We start from the raw sequence: 27025 nt of genomic DNA, 5'->3' as shown, positions 1-27025 counted from the left end.
TAGAGTATTCCAGACATTGACCACTCTATTGCTGAAGTCGTATTTCCTGCAATCAAGTTTGGTGCGGTTAACTTTGAGTTTGTATCTATTGTGTGCTCTTGTGTTGTTATGGTTGAAGCTGAAGTATTCATTGACAGGTAGGACATTGCAATGTATGATTTTATATACCATGCTTAAATCAGACCGAAGACGGCGTAATTCAAGGTTTTATAGTTCTAGAATTTCAAGTCTGGTGGCATAAGGTATTCTACAACGAGTAGAGGAGTGGAGAACTCTTCTTGTGAAATATTTCTGGACTTTCTCAATTGTGCTGATATCAGATACGTAATGTGGGTTCCAGACTGATGAACTGTATTCGAGTATTGGTCTAGCAAATGTTTTGTATGCTCTGGTTAGTAGTGTGATATTACCAGAGAAAAAGCTACGTAGGATTAGGTTAACAACTCTTAATGCCTTTTTGGCTATGTAGTTGCAGTGGGCTCTAGCACTTAGATCATTAGAGGTGAGTATTCCAAGGTACTTTACAGAGCTTGGGTCATCAACAAGATCTTGACTATTCAGCTTGTATTTTATTTTCTGATTTTTTTTGCCAATATGTAAGACAGAGCATTTATTTGTTGAGATTTGAAGTTGCCATTTGTTTGACCATTCTGATACATAGTCAAGATCTTTTTGTAGGGTAGCAGTATTGTCTGTGGTATTGAACAGCTTTACATCATCAGCGAAAAGAATGCAATTGCTCTTAATATGATCACAGAGGTCATTTATGTAGAGTATGAAGAGAGTTGGTCCTAGAACACTGCCTTGGGGGACACCACTATTGACAGGTACAGAATTTGATAGACGCTCCCAATTTTGACCATTTGTTGTCTGTTTGCCAGGAATGCTTCTATCCAGTTATTCAGTTGTCCAGAGATACCATAGGATTTTATTTTTAGGAGTAGTTTGTCGTGTACCACTGAATCAAAGGCTTTACAGAAGTCTATGTAGATTGCGTCTATTGCTTTGCCCTGGTGAGTTGTGTCGTCCATATGTTTTTGCAGTGTAAGAGTTGCAGATTACAGGATAGTTTTTTTCTGAAACCAAATTGTTTATTGGAGAGTAGGTTGTTTGTCTCTAAGTGGAGGATGATGGATTGGTTAATAATTGATTCCATGACTTTACAGGTGACGCAGCATAAGGAGATTGGTCTGTAATTTTCAACTAGGCTTGGGTCTCCCTTTTTGAAGATGGGGATGACTGTGGCTTGTGACCATAGGTTAGGCAAGGAGCTGGTCCTGAAAGATTTTTCAAAGATTATGCTTAGAGGTTTGGCTATGGCAGTGGATAGCTTTTTTAAGAAGTAGGCACATATTCCATCCGGTCCAATAGATAGAGATGGTTTTAGATTGCGTAGTGCTTTTTCAACATTGTCTTCTGTAAAATCGATATGTATTAGATCATTGTTGTTATCTGTGGTACAGCTAGGAAATACTGGGCATGATCCATTGCTGTTTACAAATACTGAGCCAAAGAATGTGTTAAAGAGGTTGGCTTTAATGGTGTCGTCGTTGCAGTCTTTACCATCAGGTCCTATCAAGGGTGGGATAGACCTTGAGTCTTTTAGTTTGTTGTTTACAAAATTGTAAAAAGCACTGGTGGAATTGGTGCTTAGAAGGTTTTCCTCTTGTTTAATGTGATAATTGGTGCATTCGGTCTTTATCTGGTGGCATAAATTTTTGTATCGGCTTTTGAAATTGGCAACGTGACCAGATTTGTTTTTCTGCCAGAGTGATCTCTTTTTGGATTGAAGTTTCCTTATTGTTATGGGTAATCTGCTTTTTTGTTTTGTTTTGGGAATTGTTGTTGGTACATATAGTTTGATGACTCTTTTGACTTCAAGTAAAAATATGTTGTAATGGTCTTCAACAGTATTGCATCCAGTGAATAGAGATTGCCAATCAAGGGATGAGAGATCGTTGTCTATAAGATCATAGTTGCCTTTTTTGAAGTTACAATTGGGGATTACATCATTGTGGTGATTTTTGTGTGGGCGTATGTTGAGACAAAAGTCAATCATATTGTGGTCACTGCTGGAAAAGGGTTCTTTAGTTTGTATTCCGTAAATTAAATTCAAACTATTGCAGAAGATGAGATCGAGGCAGTTGTTTAGTCTAGTGTTGTTGGTTACTAGTTGTTCCAGTCCCAGATTTGTAATAGCATTGTAGAAGGTTATGTGTATGATTTCAGTTGTACAATCATTTAGGGTCCAGTCAATATGAGGTAGATTGAAATCGCCAAGAAAGATAAAAGGGTATGGGCAGGATGCAGCCCATGTTAGTAATGTATTTAGCTTGTTTACATGTTCGATGTCATAATCAGGTGCTCTGTAACATAGTAAGAATCGAATTGTGATATTTGAGGATAGTTCACAGATGGTGGTCTCAGGAAGAGCAAGCTCCTGGGTAACTTGGATATTTTTTAGATGTAAGGACTTTTTATAGAAGATAGCAACACCACCTCCTCTACGAATTTCACGATCTGATCGGTAAACATGATAGTCTTTTACTGTGGTAATGGAGTCAGGGAGAGATGCATTGAGCCATGTTTCACAGACAAATATAATGTCGAATTTAGCCATATTTAGTAGGAGGAAAAATTCAGGTATTTTATTCACAAGGCTTCTTGCATTGAGTAGTTTGCATTTAAGGCCAGCAGTAGTTGGAATTGAGGTAGTTAGGGCGTGCATGCCTAGTCTTGGGTGATGGTGGATCGGTTGAGGTAGGGTTGTGGTTGAGGGTTAAAGCTGAGTTGCGGGTTGTGTGGCTTACTTTTGATACAGTCAGCATGGTAGTCAATGTACAGGTCCTTCTCTCCATTGTCTAGACGTTTTTTGAGTTCGGTGAGGAGTACACGGGAGCGGGCACGTTGCTGTATGGTTAGGTCAGGGCGACAACGGAGGTTCTTATGGTTGGTGTTGGTTTTGGCGAGTGAATTTATAGTGTAAATGAATTTACGTTTGCTTGATTCATTTTTGCAAATGACCCTGCACAAGCGTGGGGCCACAGAGCCGTCTCTGTTTTTGAGCTCTCGGCCAATGCGGGAAATGTCAAGTATTTCATCAGCGGAGATGGTTGATGCTTGATAATCACTGATGATGTTTCAGACAGTTGTGATGTCATCATTGTCATTGATGTCCTCTAGACCAAATAAGATGGCGTTTGGACGTTTCCGTTCTCGCTCAACAGCTTCTCTGATGAGGATTGGGATATCAATATTTGTCTGGGTTGTGTTTATTTGTGGATTGGGTTTTGGATTGGGTTGTGGTTGTTGGGTAGAGATGTGGTTAGTAGCTATTGGATGTTCAGGTTTTTGCGTTGTGTCTTTTTTTTCAAGGTTGGATATTCTTTCTTTTACGGCGTCCAGGGATGCTACTATGGTGTTAAGGGATGTTTCAATGGTTTCAATGGTATCAACTCTTTCCAACAGATCCAGTTTGGGTTTGCATGGTTTGCAGAGATATGGAAACTCATTGGATGATTCCAGGTATTGAATAAATTGCTTGGTTAATCCCAAGCAGTCATGATGAGCGTATTTTTTACACAGAGAACATTTGATGGAGTTTTCATTATCCTTTAGATTTTTGTAGCATTTAAGGCATGTGCAGGAGTCTTGTGGTTCATTGGTGGGGATTATCTTCTCTTTAGGTTGTGGTTTGGCATTGGATTTTCTTTTTGGCATGGTAGGTTTGTTAAGATAGTACGTTGATTGAATTAATTAAAGGAACAATTTTGGGTAATCTATATAGCCAATATCACACCAATCAATCAATTGCAGTAATCTCTCTAGTCAGATAATATTCCTGAGCAACAATCAGCCTAATCAATTAATTACTCTAATCACTAATCAATTAATTACACTAATCATTAATCACACTGTTCATTTAAATTCACTAAATCATTGGTTTTACTATTCAATTAAATTACATGAATCTTGATCTTTTAAACTAGTCAGTAATCACACTATTTGCACTAAACACTCTAATCACACTAATCAATTAAAACAATAAATCAATTAAACCATTAATAAAATATTTTATAGAAATTGATTATCTAATCGTTGATATAGGTGATGAGGTAGAAAAAAAGTTTTGAGGTAATGAATTAATCAGTGTTTGATTAAAGTAATGAGGTAGTATTAATAGTCTGCAAGGAAAGGGTTAATTGTTTTACTAGCAGCTGTAGTTGACTGAATGAGAGGAATTTATTGCTCTTTGTAATAGCAGATTGCTATTACTCTGTAAACAAAAGGTTGTAACACGATGTTCAAAGGGTTTTTGAAATAGAGTAAAACTTGCTGAATTAAACACTTTGACTACAATCAATATGTCTCTGAATAAGATTGTTTTGCAATAGTTTCTTAAAGCTCTTCAAGTTGAGTAGTAGTAAAAATACAGTCCAGAAGTTTGGGTTAACCAATCCAATCTGTCCTTTACTTTTAACTAAATCTGACAGTAACTCCAGATCGTTAATCGCAGCTATTTTCCTCCTTAGAGTCCCACTTTCCAAGGAAAATTCCACTGCAGAAATTGGAGTGATTTTTTACCAAGATTAAGTTACAAGATCTTTCCTTTCTTTTTTACTTCTGTCACAGCTTTGATTTAGCCATGCTAAGTCTCTTTTTAGTTCGGATGGAGAGGTTTTCTTTGAGTCAGTCTCAAAAGCATTCCTCTGCCGTCCAGGGTGACTTTTGGCTACTAAGAGCCTCAGGGCTTTTTCCTCCCTCGGTTTTTTTTGTTTTTTTTCTGCCAGCTGACCGATGTGGCGGTGAAAACTGCGTGGGGGATATTAAAGGAAATGCATTGTCTGGCGTGGAAGATAACTTCTATCAGCTGTGTGAGGGATTTAAATGAAGGTAGGTTGTTAGCACTCCGCAGGCAGGGTCCGAGTGAAGGAAAGGGCTTCACTTCTCTGGGGAAGGAGAGGAGGGCTCCGGATCTGTTAGCAGGAATATTTGGGCTCCACAGCTTCAGAATCTAGCGTTTTTGGGCTTGTTTTTTGGACTCAGGTTTACTCACGGTTACTGGTGTAACAGCAGCTTTAAAAGTGGTTTCTGGTGCAGGTGATGGCTTTATAGGGAGATAGTGGTCCAGGAGCGAGAGCTTCACCTTCCTAGTTGGGCGTCGCCATCATCTCCTCATCACTCCTTATCACCCATCCCCTCCCACTTGTGATTGTATGACTGTAACTTTGTCGCTTGTATCCTAACGATTTATATTGACCGTTTCCTAGTATGATTTGATTGCTTATTGTACCCTATGACTATTATTAAGTGTTGTGCCTGATGATTCTTGACTCTTGACAAATTTTTCCAACCACACTTGGCCAATTAAGAATTCTATTCTATTCTATTCTATTCTATTCTATTCTATTCTATTCTATTCTATTCTATTCTATATTTCTATTTCTATTTTTTATTTCTATTTCTATTTCTATTCTATCCCATTCCATTCCATTCCATTCTCTCTTCTCTTCTCTTCTCTTCTCTTCTCTTCTCTTCTCTTCTCTTCTCTTCTCTTCTCTTCTCTTCTCTTGATACACAGAAGTTCTTAGGAAGCACAGGTTCACTTAGAGCCCATTCAAAGTTACAACGGCACTGAAAAAAGTGACTTATGCCCATTTTTCACACTTATGACCATTGCAGCAGCCCCATGGTCACATGATTTACATTTGGATACTTGACAACTGACTCACATTTATGACGGCTGCAGTATCTTGGGGTCATGTGGTCCCCTTTTGCAACCTTCTGACAGGCAGAAATCAAGGGAGAAACCAGATTCACTTAACAACCGTGTTACTAGTTTAACCACTGCCATGATTCACTTAACAAATGCAGCCCAAAAAAGTTGTACAATGGGGCAAAACTCACTTTAACACATTTCTCACTTAGCAACATAAACTTTGGGCTCAGTTGTGTCGTAAGTCGAAGGTTACCTGTATTGAGGGCTTCTGCTTACCTGCTAATACGTGACCTTTTAGGTTCCCCATCTTCAAATCAGCACCCTGAAAAGAGACAAATTAAGTAAAATGGAACAAGCTCTTTCCCAAGATTTCATAAATGTACATTTATGTACATTTAGACTTTGTTTTAGAAGAATAGCAATAGGCGGGCAGAAAAAGGGAAACAGGGTACGGGTGGGATTCACATTTTTTAACAACCGGTTCTGTGGGCGTGGCTTAGGTGGTGGGCATGGCTTGGTGGTCATGTGACTGGGTGGGTGTGGCCAACTCAATATCACTCACATCAAGGCACGCATCTCCTCACCTGGCCTCTCATGACTGTCCTAACAGTTGTAAGTGTGAAAAATGGTCATAAGTCACTTTTTTCAGTGCCATTGTAACTTTGAATGGTCACTCCACACAAGCAAAGTACCAGCAAAGGAGGGAGAAAAAACTCCAGAGACATTCCTGAGACAGGAAGTCTAGTCCTGCCAAGAATGTAATAAGGGTTAACAGAGAGGCAGTTTCTGTAAGCAACACCAGAATGTTTCCTTCCTGCCTTCCTTACAGGATTAGCCCAGTAATTTCTTCTCACAACCGGTTCTAGTAAATAGGTGCGAACTGATAGAATCCCACCCCTGAAACAGGGTTGGGATTCACCATTGCTACCTGAAACAAACCATTCGTTACCATAGCAAATTCACACCTGAGGCAAAGTCCTGATCTCTTGACACGCCACATGTAAAAACCATTAAAACTAGGAATCCTGACTCTTGAAATAACACTCTTTAAACTGTCATTAATTCTAGCACTTTTGGACAGCACTAGGACAACTATGCTTTTAGTTGGCTATGCAACTAAGGTGCTTTTTTTCTTTTGATGAAGTCCATATTTGTGCCAAAAATAAAATAAGTTTGAACATGAAAAACACACTAAAGTATGGAAGAAAGAATTGGAATATCAGATAATGAAACTCTGCTGTTGCACCTGCCCTCTGGAATACCTCCCACCCATCTGTGAGGTTGGTCCCAACTAGTGGTGGGATTCATTTTTTTTTTACTACTGGTTCTGTGGGCGTGGCTTGGTGGACGTGGCAGGGGAGGGATACTGTAAAATCTCCATTCCCTCCCTACTCCTGGGGGAAGGTTACTGCAAAATCCATGTTCCCTCCCCACCCCACTAACCTGCTTTCCAGCTCCGTTCCCCTGTGCAGGGCAACCAAAGAAGACCTAGCCGATCAGCTGGGACTCAGGAGGCAGAGAAGAGATGGGGGCGGGGCCAGTCAGAGGTGGGATTGGCTGGTTCTCCGAACTACTCAAAATTTCTGCTACCTGTTCTCCAGAACTGGTCAGAACCTGCTGAATACCACCTCTGGTCCTAACTCTCCTGACCTTTCCTATGTGTCTAAAGACCCGGTTATTCCAGTTAGCTTGGAGCCCCGGTGAGAGAGCATCACATGGAGGTGATTGATCGATTAACAACAGATCACACCTCTCCACCCTCCTGCCTCCACCCTTCCTATTTATAATTGGGTTATACTGCGTTGCATCAATATGTTTTTAATAGATATGTATATATTTATCTTTTTACTTGTAAGCTGTCTAGAATGACCCTATGCTGAGACGAGCGGCCAATACATTTTACAAATGAATGAACAAAAATAAATATGGAAGTGTAGAGATCAGGAAATGTAATGACTGCAATGTGGCCGCAATGCTAAAAGGGGTGTCCTGGGATTGGAGAAACTCAGGCTGAAGGGCTTTCGTGGCATATGGAGCTAGTGAGGATGAGCTCAACATACTTCACAATTGGTCTTCCATGCATGAAATTATGGGTAACTCTATCCTTTTGCACCATTTTGACCTCCCAGAAACAAGGCAGGTGTCAACTCATAAAACATTCCTATGCCTGTTTTAGTAGTTGCCATAAAAAGAGGGGGGAGGAAATCTGGAAGAGCAGTTGAAAGCGATAGTACATTCCAACTCTTATCTTGAAAAGATTGTAACTAAAATACCAGAGTTTTTGCCCGCGAATCTATTTAATTGGAGAACGTGAATGATGACACCCAGCTCAGTGAAGTGCCCAATTGGAGAATCTGATTTATGACACACCTGGGGGTGGAGGGGGGGGGAAACAGGGTCACAGGGGACTGTAAATGATGTATGCCAGAGTTGCTTGCATGCAGGGCAGTGCCAGTAAGTCGCCTCTAATGAATCCTTTGCAGTTTTTTTGAAATTTGGCTCGAGAATCATGATTTCATTAGGGCGATTGCTGGAATCCTGACAGCAGGATTGATATGAAACAAATGACTTATCTCCCCACTGGGGCTAATGGAGGCTGTTCAACTATACAACAGGAATCTTACTTTGTCCTTATCAACTTAAGTACGATTTACAACAAATTCCCATTCTGAGAGATTTAAATTTTCCTTTTCAATGATCTTGTTGGGGGAAACAAATGCTGTGATGTTTTTTTTTTTTTTGGCCTGGTGAAAGTTTTCCCAAGTTTGCTTAACTTCACTTAACTTGCTTCCACCCCCCCACTCTAAAATGACACTTTGCTTTGTGCCTAATTCTGCTGGTGGGAGCTGCAGTTTGCTTGCTAGTTTATATTTAAAGTGTCATGGCTTTATAGATGGCAGCACAGCCCCCTGTGGAATTCTCCTGAATCAGAGGCTGTGTTGTTACCATGTCACAGGAGGAGTGACAGACTGATAGCACTGGACCAGTTCTCTGGGTTCCAGGTTGCTAGGAAGGCTGCAAATGCTTTCCTTCCAACCTGTGAGGCCATTATATGCACAGGAATCCAGGCAGCAGTTAATTATTGTCTTTGCCATGGCAAAAAAGGTCACTGTGGTTTTTTTTTTTAAAAAAAAAACAAGTAAGCTGGTACACCAGATAGGAGGTAAAGTATGAGGAAAGAAAAGGGAAATATACAATGCACATATTTCTCAGCTGTATCTCTGTGAGGTATTCGTGGAAAACATTTCAGCTCTGTCAAAGACTGTTTAGGCATTTTTAATACATGATGCTGAAAAGTGCATTTAACTTCTTCTTGTGGTTTCTGCCCCCCGGTTATACGCAAATGCCTTTACTGGAGAAATGATTTAAAAGTTATCCAATGGACTATAAAGCCAAATTAATCTTGATTTGAATAGAGGTTAATTTAACGGTAAAAAGCACTTTGCAGATCTGTTTTCAGAATTTACAGGCTTGAATTTAATCGCAATTCAAACAGTGATATGCATTTGATTTAAGTGTTTTGAAAATAAATTATATTGTAATCGAGATAATAGTTTATATGTGGCACACAATCATCATTTGAAACTTTTACAAACAAAAAGGTAGGAACAATGAACTGCCACCTATTTATTACTGTATTATCATGAAACCTACTACAGCCCAACAGGAAAGATTAATGAGAGGATGTAGACTTATCTTGATCTTCTGGAGGGTTGCAGAAGGATGCCTAGTATGCTTGAAAGGGGCAGGGGTGACTTTTTAAAGTCATATTTTAAGTTTTGGAGGGGGGATTAAAATGGGAATTGGGTACAGAAGCTTCTAAGTGGTAAACTGATCCCAGGCTAACCTTACTAACTTCCTAATCTTCTCAACGTATCCTGAAATCATGCCATCAGAATTCAGCTGGCTAAATTTCAGAGGCATACCTGGGACTCTTTCCTTTCTACAAAAGAAAGCAGCTATGCTGTGGCAGAGATTGTGAATTACACATCCACACACTTATGTCAGTATATACCCCTCTCAGATCAGTTACGAGTCCAAATAAAATGGTTAAACGTAGGGTTATATTTCATATAGTACCTTGATTTCCTCTAATTATTATTCATTCAATAAAGTTATTCTCAGTTCCGGAAGAAGGAAACTCTTTCTCTTCCTCTTGCTCCTCCTCCTCTTATTCTAGTTCTAATTCCATCACATCTTTAGGATGGTTCCTCTGCTTCCAAGAAGGTGTTTGTTGTATGAACACTTATGATGGTATTTTTTTTTCAGCCTAATCATACATTAGTTGTAAGGAGAACAATGAGGGCGAGAGGGTAATGAACCATGTACATTGGTTGAATGACCATTAAAAAGGCAGAAAATGTAAAGTTAATACTGATTTCACAAGTCAACCCAGCCATGAAGATTTATATAATCTACTTCTAGCAGCAGAATAAAATCATGACATTGAAGGGACACCAAACTGGTGTGTTCAGTGATGTAAACAAATTAAATCATCCACAATAGAGAGCTGTCCAGTTTCTGCTTGCATGTCTCTTATAAAGGGAATGAGGGATATTTAAGTTGCTTACCACAGTATATACATCCTGATATTCAGTTTCTGACTGAAAGCCTGTGGTCACCTTGAATTCAACATGAGTGCAAAGCATTATCCCATTAATATACAGTGGCAAATTCCCAGTTGATTTGAGCAGTTATGGATTCTTTGTTAAGTGACAGTGCATTCTTATGTAGGGCTAGAAATACCTTAAGCACTTAAGTATTTGCCGCATTCTCTGAGGATTGTCAATGCTTTTTCAGTTCTATACAAGGCTGCTATCTAAAAAGCTCATGTTAGCCCGTAGCTTTGTAAATACTCCTCACAGCAGTTTACAATGAAATGGATGCAATTTTTTTTTTAGACCCGATATATTATCTTTGCACTTTATCTTAATTGCACAATTGTAGCAGTCATGAACATTTCTTCTGCATGAAAAATGTGCCATAAATTTGTGGGTGAATGCTAGTTCTAAGGGTTTCTCCAGTCTGCGAGCAAAGTGTTCCAAATATTGGCATTACAGTACCATAAAGGTTGGGACTAGGTATGATGGGGGCAGAGGCAATTTTGATCTCTTTTCTCCTTTATAAACATACATGTTTCTGATACTGTACTACTTTGAATGGGGAAGAAATCTGATAACACTGATTGCAACTCAGTTTAGCAAAAAAAAAATAGGATAAAACAATTCTTCTATCTACCAGTAGATAATTTGAACTTATTCATCTCCTGCTGATAGTTTGAAATAATTATAAAACAAAGATATAACAGGAAGCACTACAGGATTAGCAATGTTAAAGAATAAGGAGTTCATATGGCATAATATAATTCAATAATATACAGTGTTTGTTGCACTAAATGCACCTGTCCTGTGTAACTTCCTGCCACACCTACAGCTACTGTAAATTCTTCACTCCCATCCATGTCTGATAAACCATATCAGTTTTGATTTGTAACATCTCTTATTAATCCACTAGTGTAGACACACCTCTTTTCTACCAAAAAGATTCAAGTCTAACTTGATCCAGTAAGTTATCATTAGAAATAGTACAAAGATTATTAGTTTAGATAACCAGCCCTATTTTTCAAAATATACTGAATAAAAAAAAGAAAGTCATATGAATTATGGTTTCCGAACTATGCCTTATTAAAAGTACCCACTTTGAGGCATCATTCCAATGCTTTTAATATTTTCACAATAGCAGTTAAATAGGAAAGGCCCATCACGAAACACCTAAAAAAGCTTTAATTTATTTCTGCCTGTCACCAGGGGTACACAAATCATAACAACAACAAAAAATGGCGATAGTGTTTAGCCAGATGCGATGCTGTTTTAATGTTGTGCTCCAGGTTGGCATGTAGCTTTGCAAAAAGATCTCATGAAGAATATCAAATCTATTAGTTACCAGTCCAATGGTGTAATTCCCATTTTATGGAGAGAGAATGGCAAAGGAAAACTTAACAAAAGCAACCTGAAACAATTGGCAAAATGGATTACTTATTTATTTCAAATATTGCATTACATTTTGAATAAATAAATAATTCAATAGATGTCTCTTATCTTACTGTGCCTTTTTCATATATAGAATTATAATGAATGATACTGTATATTTCTGATGCATACCTCAGAACTGTGGGCATATCTTGATAGTACACATAAAACAAAACAAAAACCATGGCATTCTTATAATAATAATCTCATGAAGTCCAGAACTTTTACACAGAGAAGTCTGGTAGTAGTGCACAGTGGTAGTCTTGTTGCTTGCTCAAACTTCACATATTAGACAAGATAATCATTTGTCTACTATGCATAGAACAGCTGTTTGCATCTTAGAATCTTTCAAATGTTGTTATGACTACAACTTAGTCAATATAATCTAGTAGGCCCAGCAGAACCAACTGACCTGGAATAGTATAGCTCTAAGTAAATAATATATTTACCTCTACGTTGTTCTGATAATCTGGATCCAAATTATTTTGTATAAGTATAACACTGCCAGCCAATTTTGCAAGCTTATCATCAATAGAATGATTGGTGGCTTAGAAACACATTTTAAACACCATCAAAGACTGAGTGAATAAGACTGCTTCATGGCAACAATATGTGTGTTTTGTTTTGCTCAATAGCATTGAAGTATTTTGTGGGCTGCATTTTAGCCTCTCACATCAATACCGTTCTGATTTTGAAAAGAGTTGACTAGTCTGTCTTGAAATCTTAAGAGCCAAATTAAAAAGCCTGTGACTCATAACGGTGTTTTTTTTTTGTTTTTTGTTTGCAGTGGGTTATGCTACAGTACTGTTCAATTAGGCATACCCTTTGAGCTATATAAATCAAGATAACCATTAGACCAGAGGTCTCCAACCTTAGCAACTTTAAGACTTGTGGACTTCAACTCCCAGAATTCTCCAGCCAGCTCTGAGTTGAAGTCCACAAGTCTTAAAGTTGCCAAGGTTGGAGACCTCTGCATTAGACTACAACAAAGGGTTAGAACAGGGGTCTCCAAACTTGGCAACTCTAAGACTTGTGGACTTCAACTCCTAGAATTCCTCAGCCAGCTGGCTGGAGAATTCTGGGAATTGAAATCCACAAGTCTTAAAGTTGCCAAGTTTGAAGACCTCTGGGTTAGAAGGACCAATTGCTGCCATCTCGTGGAGTCATCTTCAGTCCAGTTCCAAATACCTAAGCATCATAGGCAAATACAATTCCCGGGAAAAATAGCTTTGTTCTGAAAGTTAATACAGATAGGTCTACTATAGGAAACTAGCTAGGTCATGTGGAGTGATTTAAATCAGGGTCTCAACCTTGGCAACTTTAAGCCTGGCAGACTTCAACTCCCAGAATTCCCCAGCCAGCTGGGGAATTCTGGGAATTGAAGTCCGCCAAGCTTAAAGTTGCCAAGGTTGGAGACCCCTGATTTAAAGAGATGCTAGTACATAGCATAAAGGAAGGCATATGTTTGAGTTCAGCTCAGCTCCTGGTTGCTTCATAGGCACAACTTTTTTGGCAACAGTAAGAAAGTGGTTTGGCACTATCTTCTTATCTTCTTCTGGAATATTTTTGCCAACTTCCTTGTCTAGTTTGTTGTTCTGGGAATTCTAAAGGGTCTCCCATCCCAGTACAACTTTGATCTGACTCAGCTTAACTTCTGCATCATGAATACATGATGCAATGTATGTTTGCTCATCCTTTCTCTATAGATAGAATCAGCTTAACCTTTGAAGGTAAGCTGAGGCCATCTCTAAAGAAAGGATGAGCAAACATACATTGCATCATGCTAATAACACACTGTGCCATGCCAAATCATTTCAAAACTAGTTAAGTGGCAGCTTCAGTTGTGACTGAATCATTCACTGCGTGTTTAGAATTAATGGAATAGCTCATGTATCCTTCTTAAAAAACAGACCGACAAGGAAACTGTCTTAAAACAGAATCAGATAAATCAATCTAGGTCAATAGAGCAGGTTGATCTCAGGTGGGGATCCTTCTTGTGGGGGAGGGGGAGAGGATAAAGTATTACCAACTCTTGTTTCTTTTATTTCAGTTGAATTTGTAACTAACATACTTATAAAAGTTGTATGTTCTCCAAGCAAAATTTATTTCATTTGATGATAGCTTGAATGTGCCAGATCTACTTCTAAATTTTTTTGGTCTTATGGCAGTATCAGGGATTTTATTTGAGCAGCTCTACGATGTACTTATTATTACAAATCCTTATTGCATTGTCAAATAATTTAGCAATATCTTCCTAGAGTAGACCCATAAAGAAGCACATTTCTTTCAGTGATATTTGATGCCTTGCCTTACCCTTGAAGGTGATGGAAAGGAGATTTCAAAATCTCACATAGTACTTAGAATAGCAGTAGCATTTAGACTTATATACTGCTCCACGGTGCTTTACAGAACTCTCTGGATGGTTTACAGTGTCTGCATATTGTTCCAAACGATCTGGGTCCTCATTTTACTAAACTTGGAAGGATAGAAAGTTGAGTCAACCTTGAGCCCGTCAGGATCGAATTCCAGACTGTGGGCAATGTTAGCCTGCAACCGTGCATTCCAACCATTCTGCCACCTCGGCTTCTACCATGCATATGCATATGCTTGGCTCAATGACATATGCTCTTCTGAGATGTACTTGGCACCTAGTCTTAATTTCCCCACTTATTAAAAAGATGTTCTGGCTGTGTGCAGTAAAGTATGGTTCTTTTTCTACAAAGGGAAAAGGCTAGGGTAATCTCCTATAAATGCACATATTTTTTCCCCTAGCAATTGCAATTAGAAGACACAAGATGTGATAAATTGGACCATCAGTTCTGACGTTGGTTTATGAAGCGCCGAATATTCTTTGCTTACTTACTAATGCTTACTATTATTGTTACCATTATTATTGCTATTTGTTTTAGGTGATTTCTTATTGTTCTTTGGATCTCTAACTGTACACTTAACAAGTAAATAAGTAAACATCTGTTAGTCTGTATGGTCAAACATCAGAAGATAAAAAACTCCTGATAATATTTTGCCAGTTTCTTAGGACAATAGTTATCTCTGGGGCCATAATGACGTTTACCTTAAGCTTACATTAGCCATATTGCCTTTATTAAGAATGTTAAGGCAAAAACCCTTTCATGTTTATTTGTGTGTAACCTAACCATACAGCAACGTGACCTAACCCTGACCTAACCATACAGCAACGTGCCTGCTCCCGTGTACTCCGCATCGAACTCAAAAACCCTCTAGACAATGGAGAGAAGGACCTGTACATTGACTACCATGCTGACTGTATCAAAAGTAAGCCACGCAACCCAATTCTCAACTTTTACCCTCAACCACAACCCTACCTCAACCCATCCACCATCACCCAAGACTAGGCACGCGCGCCCCCAACTACCTCAATTCTAACTACTGCCGGACTTAAATGCAAACTACTCAATACAAGAAGCCTCGTGAATAAAATACCTGAATTTCTCATCCTCCTTAATACGGCTAACTTCGACATTATATTTGTCTGTGAAACATGGCTCAATGCATCTCTCCCCGACTCCATTACCACAGTAAGAGACTATCATGTTTACCGATCAGATCGTGAAAATCGTCGAGGAGGTGGTGTTGCTATATTCTATAAAAATCCTTACATCTAAAAAATATCCAAGTTACCCAGGAGCTTGCCCTTCCTGAAACCATCATCTGTGAACTATCCTTAAATATCACAATTCGATTCTTACTATGTTACAGAGCACCTGATTATGACATCGAACATGTAAACAAGCTAAATACATTACTAACATGGGCTACATCCTGCCCATACCCTTTTATCTTTCTTGGAGATTTCAATCTACCTCATATCGACTGGACCCTAAATAATTGTACAACTGAAATCATACACACAACCTTCTACAATGCTATTACAAATCTGGGACTGGAACAACTAGTAACCAACAACACTAGACTAAACAACTGCCTCGATCTCATCTTCTGCAATAGTTTGAATTTAATTTACGGAATACAAACTAAAGAACCCTTTTCCAGCAGTGACCACAATATGATTGACTTTTGTCTCAACATACGTCCACACAAAAATCACCTCAATGATGTAATCCCCAATTATAACTTCAAAAAGGCAACTATGATCTTATAGACAACGACCTCTCATCCCTTGATTGGCAATCTCTATTCTCTGGATGCAATACCGTTGAAGACCATTACAACATATTCTTACTTGAAATCAAAAGAAGTCATCATACTATATGTTCCAACAACAACTCCCAAAACAAAACAAAAAAGAAGATTACCCATATCAATAAGGAAACTTCAATCCAAAAAGAGATCACTCTGGCGGAAAAACAAATCTGGTCACGTTGCTAATTTCAAAAACCGATACAAAAACTTATGCCACCAGATAAAGACCGAATGCACCAATTATCACATTAAACAAGAAGAAAACCTTCTAAGCACCAATTCCACCCGTGCTTTTTACAATTTTGTAAACAACAAACTAAAAGACTCAAGGTCCATCCCTCCCTTGATAGGACCTGATGGTAAAGACTGCAACGACGACACCATTAAAGCCAACATCTTTAACACATTCTTCGGCTCAGTATTTGTAAACAGCAATGGATCTTGCCCAGTATTTCCTAACCGTACCACAGATAACAACAATGATCTAATACATATCGATTTCACAGAAGACAATGTTGAAAAATCACTACGCAATCTAAAACCATCCCTATCTATTGGACCGGATGGAATATGTGCCTACTTCTTAAAAAAGCTATCCACTGCCATAGCCAAACCTCTAAGCATAATCTTTGAAAATCTTTCAGGACCAGCTCCTTGCCTAACCTATGGTCACAAGCCACAGTCATCCCCATCTTCAAAAAGGGAGACCCAAGCCTAGTTGAAAATTACAGACCAATCTCCTTATGCTGCGTCACCTGCAAAGTCATGGAATCAATTATTAACCAATCCATCATCCTACACTTAGAGACAAACAACCTACTCTCCAATAAACAATTTGGTTTCAGAAAAAAACTATCCTGTAATCTGCAACTCTTACACTGCAAAAAACATATGGACGACACAACTCGACCAGGGCAAAGCAATAGACGCAATCTACATAGACTTCTGTAAAGCCTTTGATTCAGTGGTACACAACAAACTACTCCTAAAAATAAAATCCTATGGTATATCTGGACAACTGAATAACTGGATAGAAGCATTCCTATCAAACAGACAACAAATGGTCAAAATCGGGAGAGTCCTATCAAATCCAGTACCTGTCAATAGTGGTGTCCCTCAGGGCAGTGTTCTAGGACCAACTCTCTTCATACTCTACATAAATGACCTCTGTGATCATATTAAGAGCAACTGCGTTCTCTTCGCTGATGATGTAAAGCTGTTCAATACCACAGACAATACTGCTACCCTACAAAAAGATCTTGACTATGTATCCGAATGGTCAAACAAATGGCAACTTCAAATCTCAACAAATAAATGCTCTGTCTTACATATTGGCAAAAAAAAAATCAGAAAATAAAATACAAGCTGAATAGTCAAGACCTTGTTGATGACCCAAGCTCTGTAAAGGACCTTGGAATACTCACCTCTAATGATCTGAGTGCTAGAGCCCACTGCAACTACACATAGCCAAAAAGGCATTAAGAGTTGTTAACCTAATCCTACGTAGCTTTTTCTCTGGCAATATCACACTACTAACTAGAGCATACAAAACATTTGCTAGACCAATACTCGAATACAGTTCATCAGTCTGGAACCCTCATTACGTATCTGATATTAGCACAATTGAGAAAGTCCAGAAATATTTCACAAGAAGAGTTCTCTACTCTTCTACTCGTTGTAGAATACCTTATGCCACCAGACTTGAAATTCTAGAACTAGAAAACCTTGAATTTCGCTGTCTTCGGTCTGACTTAAGCATGGTATATAAAATCATACATTGCAATGTCCTACCTGTCAATGAATACTTCAGCTTCAACCATAACAACACAAGAGCACACAATAGATACAAACTCAAAGTAAACCGCACCAAACTTGATTGCAGGAAATACGACTTCAGCAATAGAGTAGTCAATGTCTGGAATACTCTACCCGACTCTGTAGTCTCTTCCCCAAACCCCAAAAACTTTAACCTTAGACTGTCTACCATTGACCTCACCCCTTTCCTAAGAGGTCTGTAGGGGGCGTGCATAAGCGCACCAACGTGCCTACCGTCCCTGTCCTATTGTTTCTCTATTCTTTTATTTTTCTTATATGTACCCATCTCATGTATTCACAACTATGTATACACTTATACTTATTATCTTGTAAACAATTGACAAATCAAATAAATAAAAATAAATAAATAAACTATATTAAAAATGGAAGTTATTAATCATCTGATCATCAACTCTTTGTAAGTCTCAAGGAGTTTGAGATTACTGTCCTCCCCTCCCTCATAAGAAAACAAAAAGTATCATAGCTTCAATTCATTCACTACAGAAAGTAGATGCCCTCCTCGGCTTCCTGTTTTGAGCTTCCCCAAAGACGGACCGCTGACCGCGATCGTGCATGGCTTTGGTCCGTGCTTCGGCATCGGAGAGCCCCAATCCTTTGAATTCGGGGCAGAAGCTACCTCGTAGGGGTGGTGGAGGAAGGGGAGACCGTCAGCTGGGTAGAGGGGAGTCGCAAACCCCCTCCCCGGCTTGGCAATTGCTCCCTCCCGAAGACGCCTAAAGCGGTGGTCTAAAATGGCCACCCTGAAGGGGAAGATTAGACTGGAATAAGATTGTGCAGGAGAGAGAGAAAGAAGCGAACAGCAGGAGGAACGGGACAATATAATCAAATGGAAGATACCCCCAGGATTAACATTTCAAAGAATCTTTAAGAAAGGATCTAAGCGGCAAAGAGAAAGAGGGGAAAAAAAGGTGTGAATTGCTTTTGATAGTGTCGGGGCTTCGAAACCGCAAAAGGTAGAAGCTGGAGAAGGAACTATATAATCAACTTGGATAAGTATACTTTGATTTTATATTGGCACTAATAAAGCTGAACTATAAACTGTTAAAGAGGAAATTTAATATCAACGGGATTTGATCTTTTTCTTGTTGGAAAATTGTGGTTTAAAAAGCTCTGAATAATAGAGAAGAAAAAAGAAAAGAGGGGGTGAAGACTTAGCATAATAAAGAGTGCCATCTCAGTCCAACTCAACTTGTTTTTCTTTAAAAAAAACTCATTTCTTGAAATTGCATGGAAATTGACACAATAAAGCAAGAACTTTGAAAAATTGAAACATTATAACAAAGAAAGAATTAGGAAGATTCTGCCTTTGGATTAGTTGCTGATTCTGACATGAATTTGGCACTGGATTAGCGGAGACTTAAAAACTTGAGAGGAAGAAAAGTTGACTGTTGGAAATAAACTTTAAAGATACTATTTGGATTAAATTGCGAATCAGAAAGTTGTAAAATGGCGATTTCTCTTCTGGCATTAAAAATGAAACTCAGAAAAATGAAAGAAACACTACAAGAACGAGGCGAATCGCTGGGTTTTGCTTTAAAATTTATTAAAAATGCGACAGCAGAATATGAACAACAAAGACAAAAGGCAGAAGAGGAGGTGGAGCAAATCATAGAAGAGACCATCTTTAGTGATCATCGAGAACCAAGAACTCTTGAAAGAAAGAAGAAAAGAGTTGGAAATAAATACAGGGGATTTAAGAAATTAAATAAAAAGGGGAATATCCAAAAAATTAAAAAGGGAAAAAGAGTCAGCAGAAATTCAAAGGGCGAAAGGAAGCTATAAATAGAGAGAGGGATAAAAACTGGAGTGAAAGAACAAAGGAGAAAAGACAGGGGGAAAGAAGGGACAAGAAACAGGATTTGGAAACAAAGAAATATGGGAATTGTAAAAAAATGGGGAAATCCTTAATTGGACACAGAGATAATAGATTATTATATAGAAAGGGGATTCTGCAAGGTATTGAGGGGTAATATAAATAAATTTATACTTATGAAATAGGGACATATAGACTGACAAGATGGAAAAACAGAATTGTTATTTTTTGGATAATGGAATCTAATGCTTTTCCTCTTTATGTAGAGAGATAATTGTAACAAATAATGGAATAAGTATATTAGATATATTGAAATATTTTTAAGATTGGAATGTCGGCTTTTTTGGTTTAAATATGAATGGAATAATTAATGGAATAATGTGTATTAAATATATGGAAATGAATGAAATGATATAGGAGAGCTGAAATGGAATTAACTTTAGGGCTTAGGATTGTTTTACTGTTTGAATGAGTAGATTAATATGTCCTTTTTTGGGGGGTGGAATTTAATGAAATTTAAAAGGAGAAAAATCATGCAGAATCTGATTTATATATGCTATGTAGTTTTAAAGGGATTATTAAGTTTAAAGTTTTAGATAATAATGTTAAATGTTTTAACGAGATTTAAAAGGGGTGAAAATAAATGAATTTATAACTTAGAGGTGGTGCACTTATATTGAGATTTCAGGGGGGGGAAACCAATTTATAGAAGAAGTGTCTTTTTTTAAAATTAGAATTTAAGATGAAATATACAAATGTGACAGTTAAAAGTACTAAAGTATAATGATTATGAAGTTATCATAAGTGAATTAAATAATGAGATAAATATTTGGAATAATACAATAAAATAGAAAATGTATAAAAGCACTGTTAAGGTAAGGAATTGGATATAAAAATTGAATAAGTAACCATGGTCCTATTTGTATGTATATGTGAAACCTGTAATCATGCTGTTCACGAAAAAGAGACGTTAAAATATGGAAAACTGAATAAAACTTGTTTAAAAAAAAAAAGAAAGAAAGTAAATGCCCTCCTCCTATTTTGGGCAGCCATGGTCCTAGCAGTGGCGTAACACATTTCCTCATTCCACTTCAATTACTAACTGCAAACTGGCCACCCACTATGGAGCATTCAGCTCCCTCACTGCTGCCTCCTCTTGACCCTGCCTACCTCAAGGGTCAGCAGCATATTTCTATGAGTGCAGCAAGAGATGATTTAATCTTTTCATCCACTTCTTCCCATTTATCAGGAGGAATAAATCATTTTTCTTTAGCTGCCAAGTGAAGGAGGGAACAGTGAAAGATGGAGTCAAGCTTTCTGCCTGGAGTTCGTCTCCTGCTTCCCGGTATTTGTTCCCAAGCTTTAGGATGGGATGTGGAGCGCTTCATTTTTTATGAATGTGCTCATGAACTTCTCAGAACAACAATAAACAGCCCTGGTATGTAAAGTAATATTTCAGAAGTAAATGATGAATCTTCTCTGACAGTAGGAAAAGCTTTCTGCTCCAGGGCACCCAGGGCTTATGGATGTTGAATGGACTTAATGCTTCTAAAATGTGGACTTTGCCTTGTAGAAACAAAAGCATCAGGTGGTTAAAGGACCTTGATGTCTGATTAAATCTATTATCGAGACAAGAGATTAAAGATGACAATAAAAGAAATGTATTGGAAAGGCAGCCTTGGAAAATTAGTACAAAGCCAGCACCTATTGAACCTAAAGGCCATCTTTCTTAGAACTTAAAACAATATTTCCATTTTATATGGTTCTTTCTATAAGCTCTTGTTATAAGCTTTTTATTCTATACTGACATTTGTATTTTCACATTGCTTCGTGTCATTGCAGATTTTTTTCATATAAGAAAGGCAGAATATATTTTTTTACACAATGAATTGTATTTAATAAATAAGTACAATTCTTTGGAAATACCTAACAGCATCAATATCAGAAGTTACTTCTTGGGATAAGTATTTCAGGATACTACACCAACAAGATTTATATCCAAAGGACTTCTTTCAAGAGTTGTTGATGCATATAGTATCTTGAATTTTTTTCATTAAGTATCATTAGAGTTGAATCCAATGGAATCAGTCTTTGAGGAAATATGTTGAGGGCTGGACTGTTTGATTGTGTATTTCATGTTGTCCACAATGTGTTGGGAGCATCTGTATTTTAAAATTCTCTCTCATGCAACCAAAACCTTCTGAATGAAGTAGCCTAAGTCTCTTTAGGTCCCTCTGAATGAGACACCGCTTATATGCTTGATAGTTTTTGTTCTTTAAACCTCTTGTTCTCTAAGTCCCCAAGAAAATTTAGAAGTATCCTTTAAAAAGTAAGGGATAAGGAATCATGGGACAGGGAGAGGAAGGAGGAGGAATGGAGGGAAAGGGAGAGATAAGAGATGCACTGCAAAATAACTTCCAAAAAATATTACAGTTCATTTAACTGCTCTATTACACCCATCTTTCACTGGCATGTGCACATATTGCCACAGAGCCAGTATTTTCTCTAATGTGAATTAAACTAGTGGACATTGATGTGCTATTATGCTTATTAATGTGGCTAACGTACAACATTAATGTTTCTTAATGATACCATTTGGTTTTAATATAGGTTTTCTGGATTTTTTTAAATTTTATTTTCTACTTGTGAAATATGGCCAACCCTTGGGAGAAACTTGAAATTCTACACCTAGAAAACCTAGAACTACGCCGCCTCCGGTCCGATCTAAATACAGTATATAAAATCATACCTTGCAATGTCCTACCTGTCAATGAATACTTCAGCTTCAACCACAACAATACAAGAGCACACAATAGATACAAACTCAAGGTTAACCGCACCAAACTTGATTGCAGGAAATACGACTTCAGCAACAGAGTGGTCAATGCCTGGAATACTCTACCCTGACTCTGTGGTTTCTTCCCCAAACCCCAAAAACTTTAACCTTAGACTGTCTACTATTGACCTCACCCCCCTTCCTAAGAGGCCTGTAGGGGGGCGTGCATAAGCGCACCAATCGTGCCTACAGTCCCTGTCCTATTGTTTCTTTTTCTTTTTCTTATAAATACCTATCTCATGTATTCAAAACTATGTTTATTCTTATACCTGTATCTTGTAAGCCAGGGGTCTCCAACCTTGGCCACTTTAAGACTTGTGGACTTCAACTCCCAGAATTCCTCAGCCAGCAAAGCTTTGCTAGCTGAGGCTTTGCTGACTGAGGAATTCTGGGACTTGAAGTCCACAAGTCTTAAAGTGGCCAAGGTTGGAGACCCCTGTTGTAAGCGATTGACAAATCAAATAAATATTAAAATACTAAATACTAAAAAGGGGGAAGCTATGCTTTTCCTCAAGACAGTGGGACAAGAAGATGACAGTAATGCCATTTCGTTTGGTTGGTATGGGTGGATTCACATATCTTGTGTCTTCAATACTCAGAGACAGCAACATCAGAGATAAGTGGAATAATCATTAAATAAATAAATAAAATGTAAAAAGTCAAACCAATAAGGCCATGATTGTTTCTTTAAGTTTAAAGATGGGTTTGTCAATTGTGTGTGAGAATAAAGGAAAATAAAAACATACTCTCTTAAATTTAGAATAGCTTACTTTTCAATATTGCTCCTGGAAAAAAATACAGTATGAAAGCTCTTTGAATGAATGGGCATTTCTGGTCAGGAAATTAGACCGGCTTTCTGAGGAGAAAAGAGGGATGATAATTAAGGGCCAAAATATTCTAAGTATCTTCTCATTCCTAGGTCTTTTTTTTGAAGAATAATATTCTACTTATATTATGTTGTTAGATTTCGTTTCTGATGGAAATGATCTCTGGACAGCCCTTGAGGTGGAGAAGGATTATTAGTGCACGTGTTGTGACTGTCATGCTTAAGTGTGTTCCAGGCTTCGATCACTGGCATTATTCCTCTTCCAAGAAGCTCCATAGGCTTCTGGTAATTTCACAAACATACTGTCAGCCATGGAAGCCATATTTGTATTAGCCATATATTTTTAGAAGCATTGAGGCTGCCACAGTTAGTGCCTGGGAATTTGGGAGGGGGCAATTCTTAGCGAGTAGTAGATTAGACTCAACAACATTCTTCTTAAAAGTCAAGGACAAGTTATCCTGCACCTGGTTAGGAGTGGACAGAGGTTTTGACTTTGGATAGAATGACATTTGATTGGGCCATGTGATGGACTGATGGATACGGGGGATGGATCTTTGATTTCACTTGGGGAAGGGAAAACCCGGAAGTTTTAGATTTGGGTTTTCCCAGATGTGCCAAGATGACTTCTTTAATAAATTCTTACTTGGATGGACTTTGTCTCTGAGTGCTGAATGGAATTGGGAAGTTTCTTTGGAACGCTCCCAGAGTTTGTAATAAATGGGTTTCAGTTGACAAATTCTTGCTGTCAATGCAATTAATTAAATAATTACATTTAAATAAATATGTATATTACCAAAATCTTCTGTGATATGATGGCTTGCTGTTATATCAAGATGTAATAAACCTAAAACAAAAGCTGCAAGCCAGTGAAAGAAGGAAAACCTATCTTAATAATTACAATCATTTTCTAGTACATACCAGAATTAGAAAAAATGCAACTTCAAAAGAACAGTATAAAATTCAAATACAGCTTGAAACCTATCTTTTTACATTGCAAAAAGCAAACAAATGGAAAAACTCAAATCAAAATCAAAATCTTACAATGTGTCAAATGGATAAAGCATCTGAGTTAAGCAGATGTGTAGTAGAACAATCCTCTCTCCCTGCTTTGAAAAAAGCCCCATTGTGTTCACAACAGCTTACTCACAGCTAAAAATAAAGAATTTCAGCCTGAGATTGCAATTCTAGTAATTGAATATAGGTCCGATCAGCAGAATGGTAAATTCCTTTGTATATTCATTTTTACGGCCATAAAGTATGAAGAATAGAGAAGAAAGAATACCACTGAATTTTCAAAAGTCCAAAAGCAATGCTAACGCATCACCACCAACATATTAATTTCAGGGATCTCTCTGTAATACCATATACTCTGACATGACTTAGAGCTGCTTAGCTATCATTGATAAATTAATACTAATAACATTGTTTTATTAATCATATGTTTCTACTACTTTATATGTCTCCCATCAATGCTGGATAGTGGGCAGTTCACATATCTGTCTGTCTGTCTTTCTATCTGTCTGTCTGTCCCTATTGTGTTTCCTCAAAAATAAGACTGGGCCTTATTTTAATTTTTCCTCCAAAGTTGCATTGGGCTTATTTTCTGGTTAGGTCTTATTTTTGGGGAAACATGGTATCTGTCTGTCTGCCCCCCCCCCTCTCTCTAATCTATCTATCTATCTATCTATCTATCTATCTATCTATCTATCTATCTATCTATCTATCTATCTATCTATCTAATCTATACATTCATCCATCCTTGTGTGAAAAAGCTTGGGATGGGCTATTTAGAATAGAGTCCATGAATAAAAGTCAATCCCCCACCCCCCATCCCATTTCTCTGCAGGAAATAATTTCCAGAAAAACAAGACTGTTCCTGATACTGTTGCAAGCAAGTAGGGAAGAGACAGTTAGCCAAAGGGATGATGATTTTCTATAAGGCAATGATTCAGGATGAAGGAAAGTGGGTGTGGGAATTGACACAATCATTGGCAGCAGCCCAGGACAAACAGTGACTGGTTGATTAGACTGTGAATGAAAACAGAGTTTATGTGTTATCTCCCCCCACCCCCAGCAATCATGTAGCACTGGAAAACCGAGAGAATGAGTAATGCATGATGCAGCCCAAAATATAGCACAGCCCCTCATTTCATGCACAGCTAAATTTTGGTTGGTCTTCATTCCATAATATGGTTGTATTGCACATTGATGTGATTAAATCAAGTGTCTGGCAATATTGATTGCAAAATAAGATGGTGTAGTTCCATTATCTATCTAGGTTATGGTAGATTACTACCGGAAAACATTTTACACATTTATCTGTAAATCATCACTTTTCCTTTTTGTTTGGTCATTTCCTCACAACTCCCTCACCATGAATTTGTTTAACTATATTTAGAAGATTCATGACACAGCCTTTGTCTCACTGCCAGCCCACTGTGGAAAGCTGCCTAAATTTCTTCTCAACTATTCCAGACTGAAAGTAGATGTTCAATTTCTCTTGACACAACTCTTGGTATATATAAAATCTACAAAATCTCATGTAAAATTTTGGTGCCCTTGCTTCTCCCCATTACTAGGCACTGACCATCCCAGAGCCATCTGCCTGTGTACTGCCTTACCACAGAACACTACTATCGTATAATACCAGTATAATAATTGTACAGTATAAAACAATGCTTTCTAGTTTTAATGTTTCAATGTTTTATACTGGTGTTTTATCAATTGTAAGCCACTTAGAGTTAACTCCAGGTGAGATAGGTGGCCATAAAAGATACATAAATAAATAATAGTGTTATTGAAATGTATTCAATAATTTCTCAAAAGACTAGTAGGCCTGCCTGCCTATGTATTTGGACTGCATTGCTGGTTCTGTCCCAGACAATTACATTAATGCATTTGGGATACTGGCAGTTAAATTGAAACTCGTAAGAGTTTTACCAATCTTTTCTTCTAGTGCAAGTGATGGGAACACTGGCAAACTGTTTACCATTCTTTTAAAAGTCTAATAAACCACTGTCTAAATATAGACCTGATTATCGGTTGCCAAGGTAGAGGACAAACTAGGATGGAGGGATCTCTTTCAATGGATCAGGAGTGAGCTCTCTCCTACCTTATCTCGCAGGCCCATTGATAACTGTCAACCTCACTGATCTGTACTTGGGCTATTTTGGGATATAGGTCTACCTTTCTTTCAGAAGACAAGAAGACTTGTGTTCAGAAATAACTCAACCAAAGCTTGCTAGCACAAAGCTTTTCTACGGCAGTGCAGAGAGCCACAAAGATGGAGAAACTATGCAGAACTATAACTTCAAAACAAATACTAAAACAAAACCCCAGGAAACAGAAAAGCGGAAAAAGCATTAGAAAGAAGGTCTGGTTCCACTCAAATTCATTGTGTCAGTAAAGGAGGGGAGGGAAAACAAAGGCAAGCTTTCAAGATTCTATTGCTATTACTTTTCTCAATAAAATGTACTTCCAGTCAAATGTGTGCATCTAGTTTCCTGACTTGGTGTTTCTCGAAGGACTGACAATCAGAGACTTGTCAGTTGGAAACCTGAAAGACATTAACCCAAGTCCAATCTTTTTAAGGAAGACAGCGGTGAGGATTTCTTTCACCAGTTTCTTCATCAGTTCCTGATAAACCATTTCCTTCAAATTGTCATAGGCTAAAACTGTAGGGCAGGACTGCTCAGAAGTGCTATTAATAGGGGAGATTAGACCTCAGTCATCAGGCCAGCACAAGTTATGTCAGGATTTTATTTTTGACAACTCAAAGGACTAG

At 38.0% G+C, this 27025-nt stretch overlaps 1 protein-coding gene across 3 annotated transcripts in view; it reads right to left on the bottom strand.

The window, feature by feature from the left end:
• Window positions 1-27025, bottom strand: part of PEBP4 (phosphatidylethanolamine binding protein 4) — a 272514-nt gene that overhangs the window by 37052 nt on the left and 208437 nt on the right. For all 3 annotated transcript variants that reach the window (XM_026683988.2, XM_087969659.1, XM_087969658.1), the window contains exon 5: window positions 5996-6041. In XM_026683988.2, the coding sequence (XP_026539773.1) occupies window positions 5996-6041 (46 nt within the window). The remainder of the gene's footprint in view (window positions 1-5995; window positions 6042-27025) is intronic.

The sequence above is a fragment of the Notechis scutatus genome, chromosome 7 (genome assembly GCF_049901735.1).
Source record: "Notechis scutatus isolate UNSWTSFEM ecotype Mainland chromosome 7, rNotScu1.2, whole genome shotgun sequence".
Classification (NCBI taxonomy): domain Eukaryota; kingdom Metazoa; phylum Chordata; class Lepidosauria; order Squamata; family Elapidae; genus Notechis; species Notechis scutatus.
The sequence above is the reverse complement of the archived record's forward strand: the minus strand, read 5'-3'. Positions and strand labels throughout refer to the sequence as shown.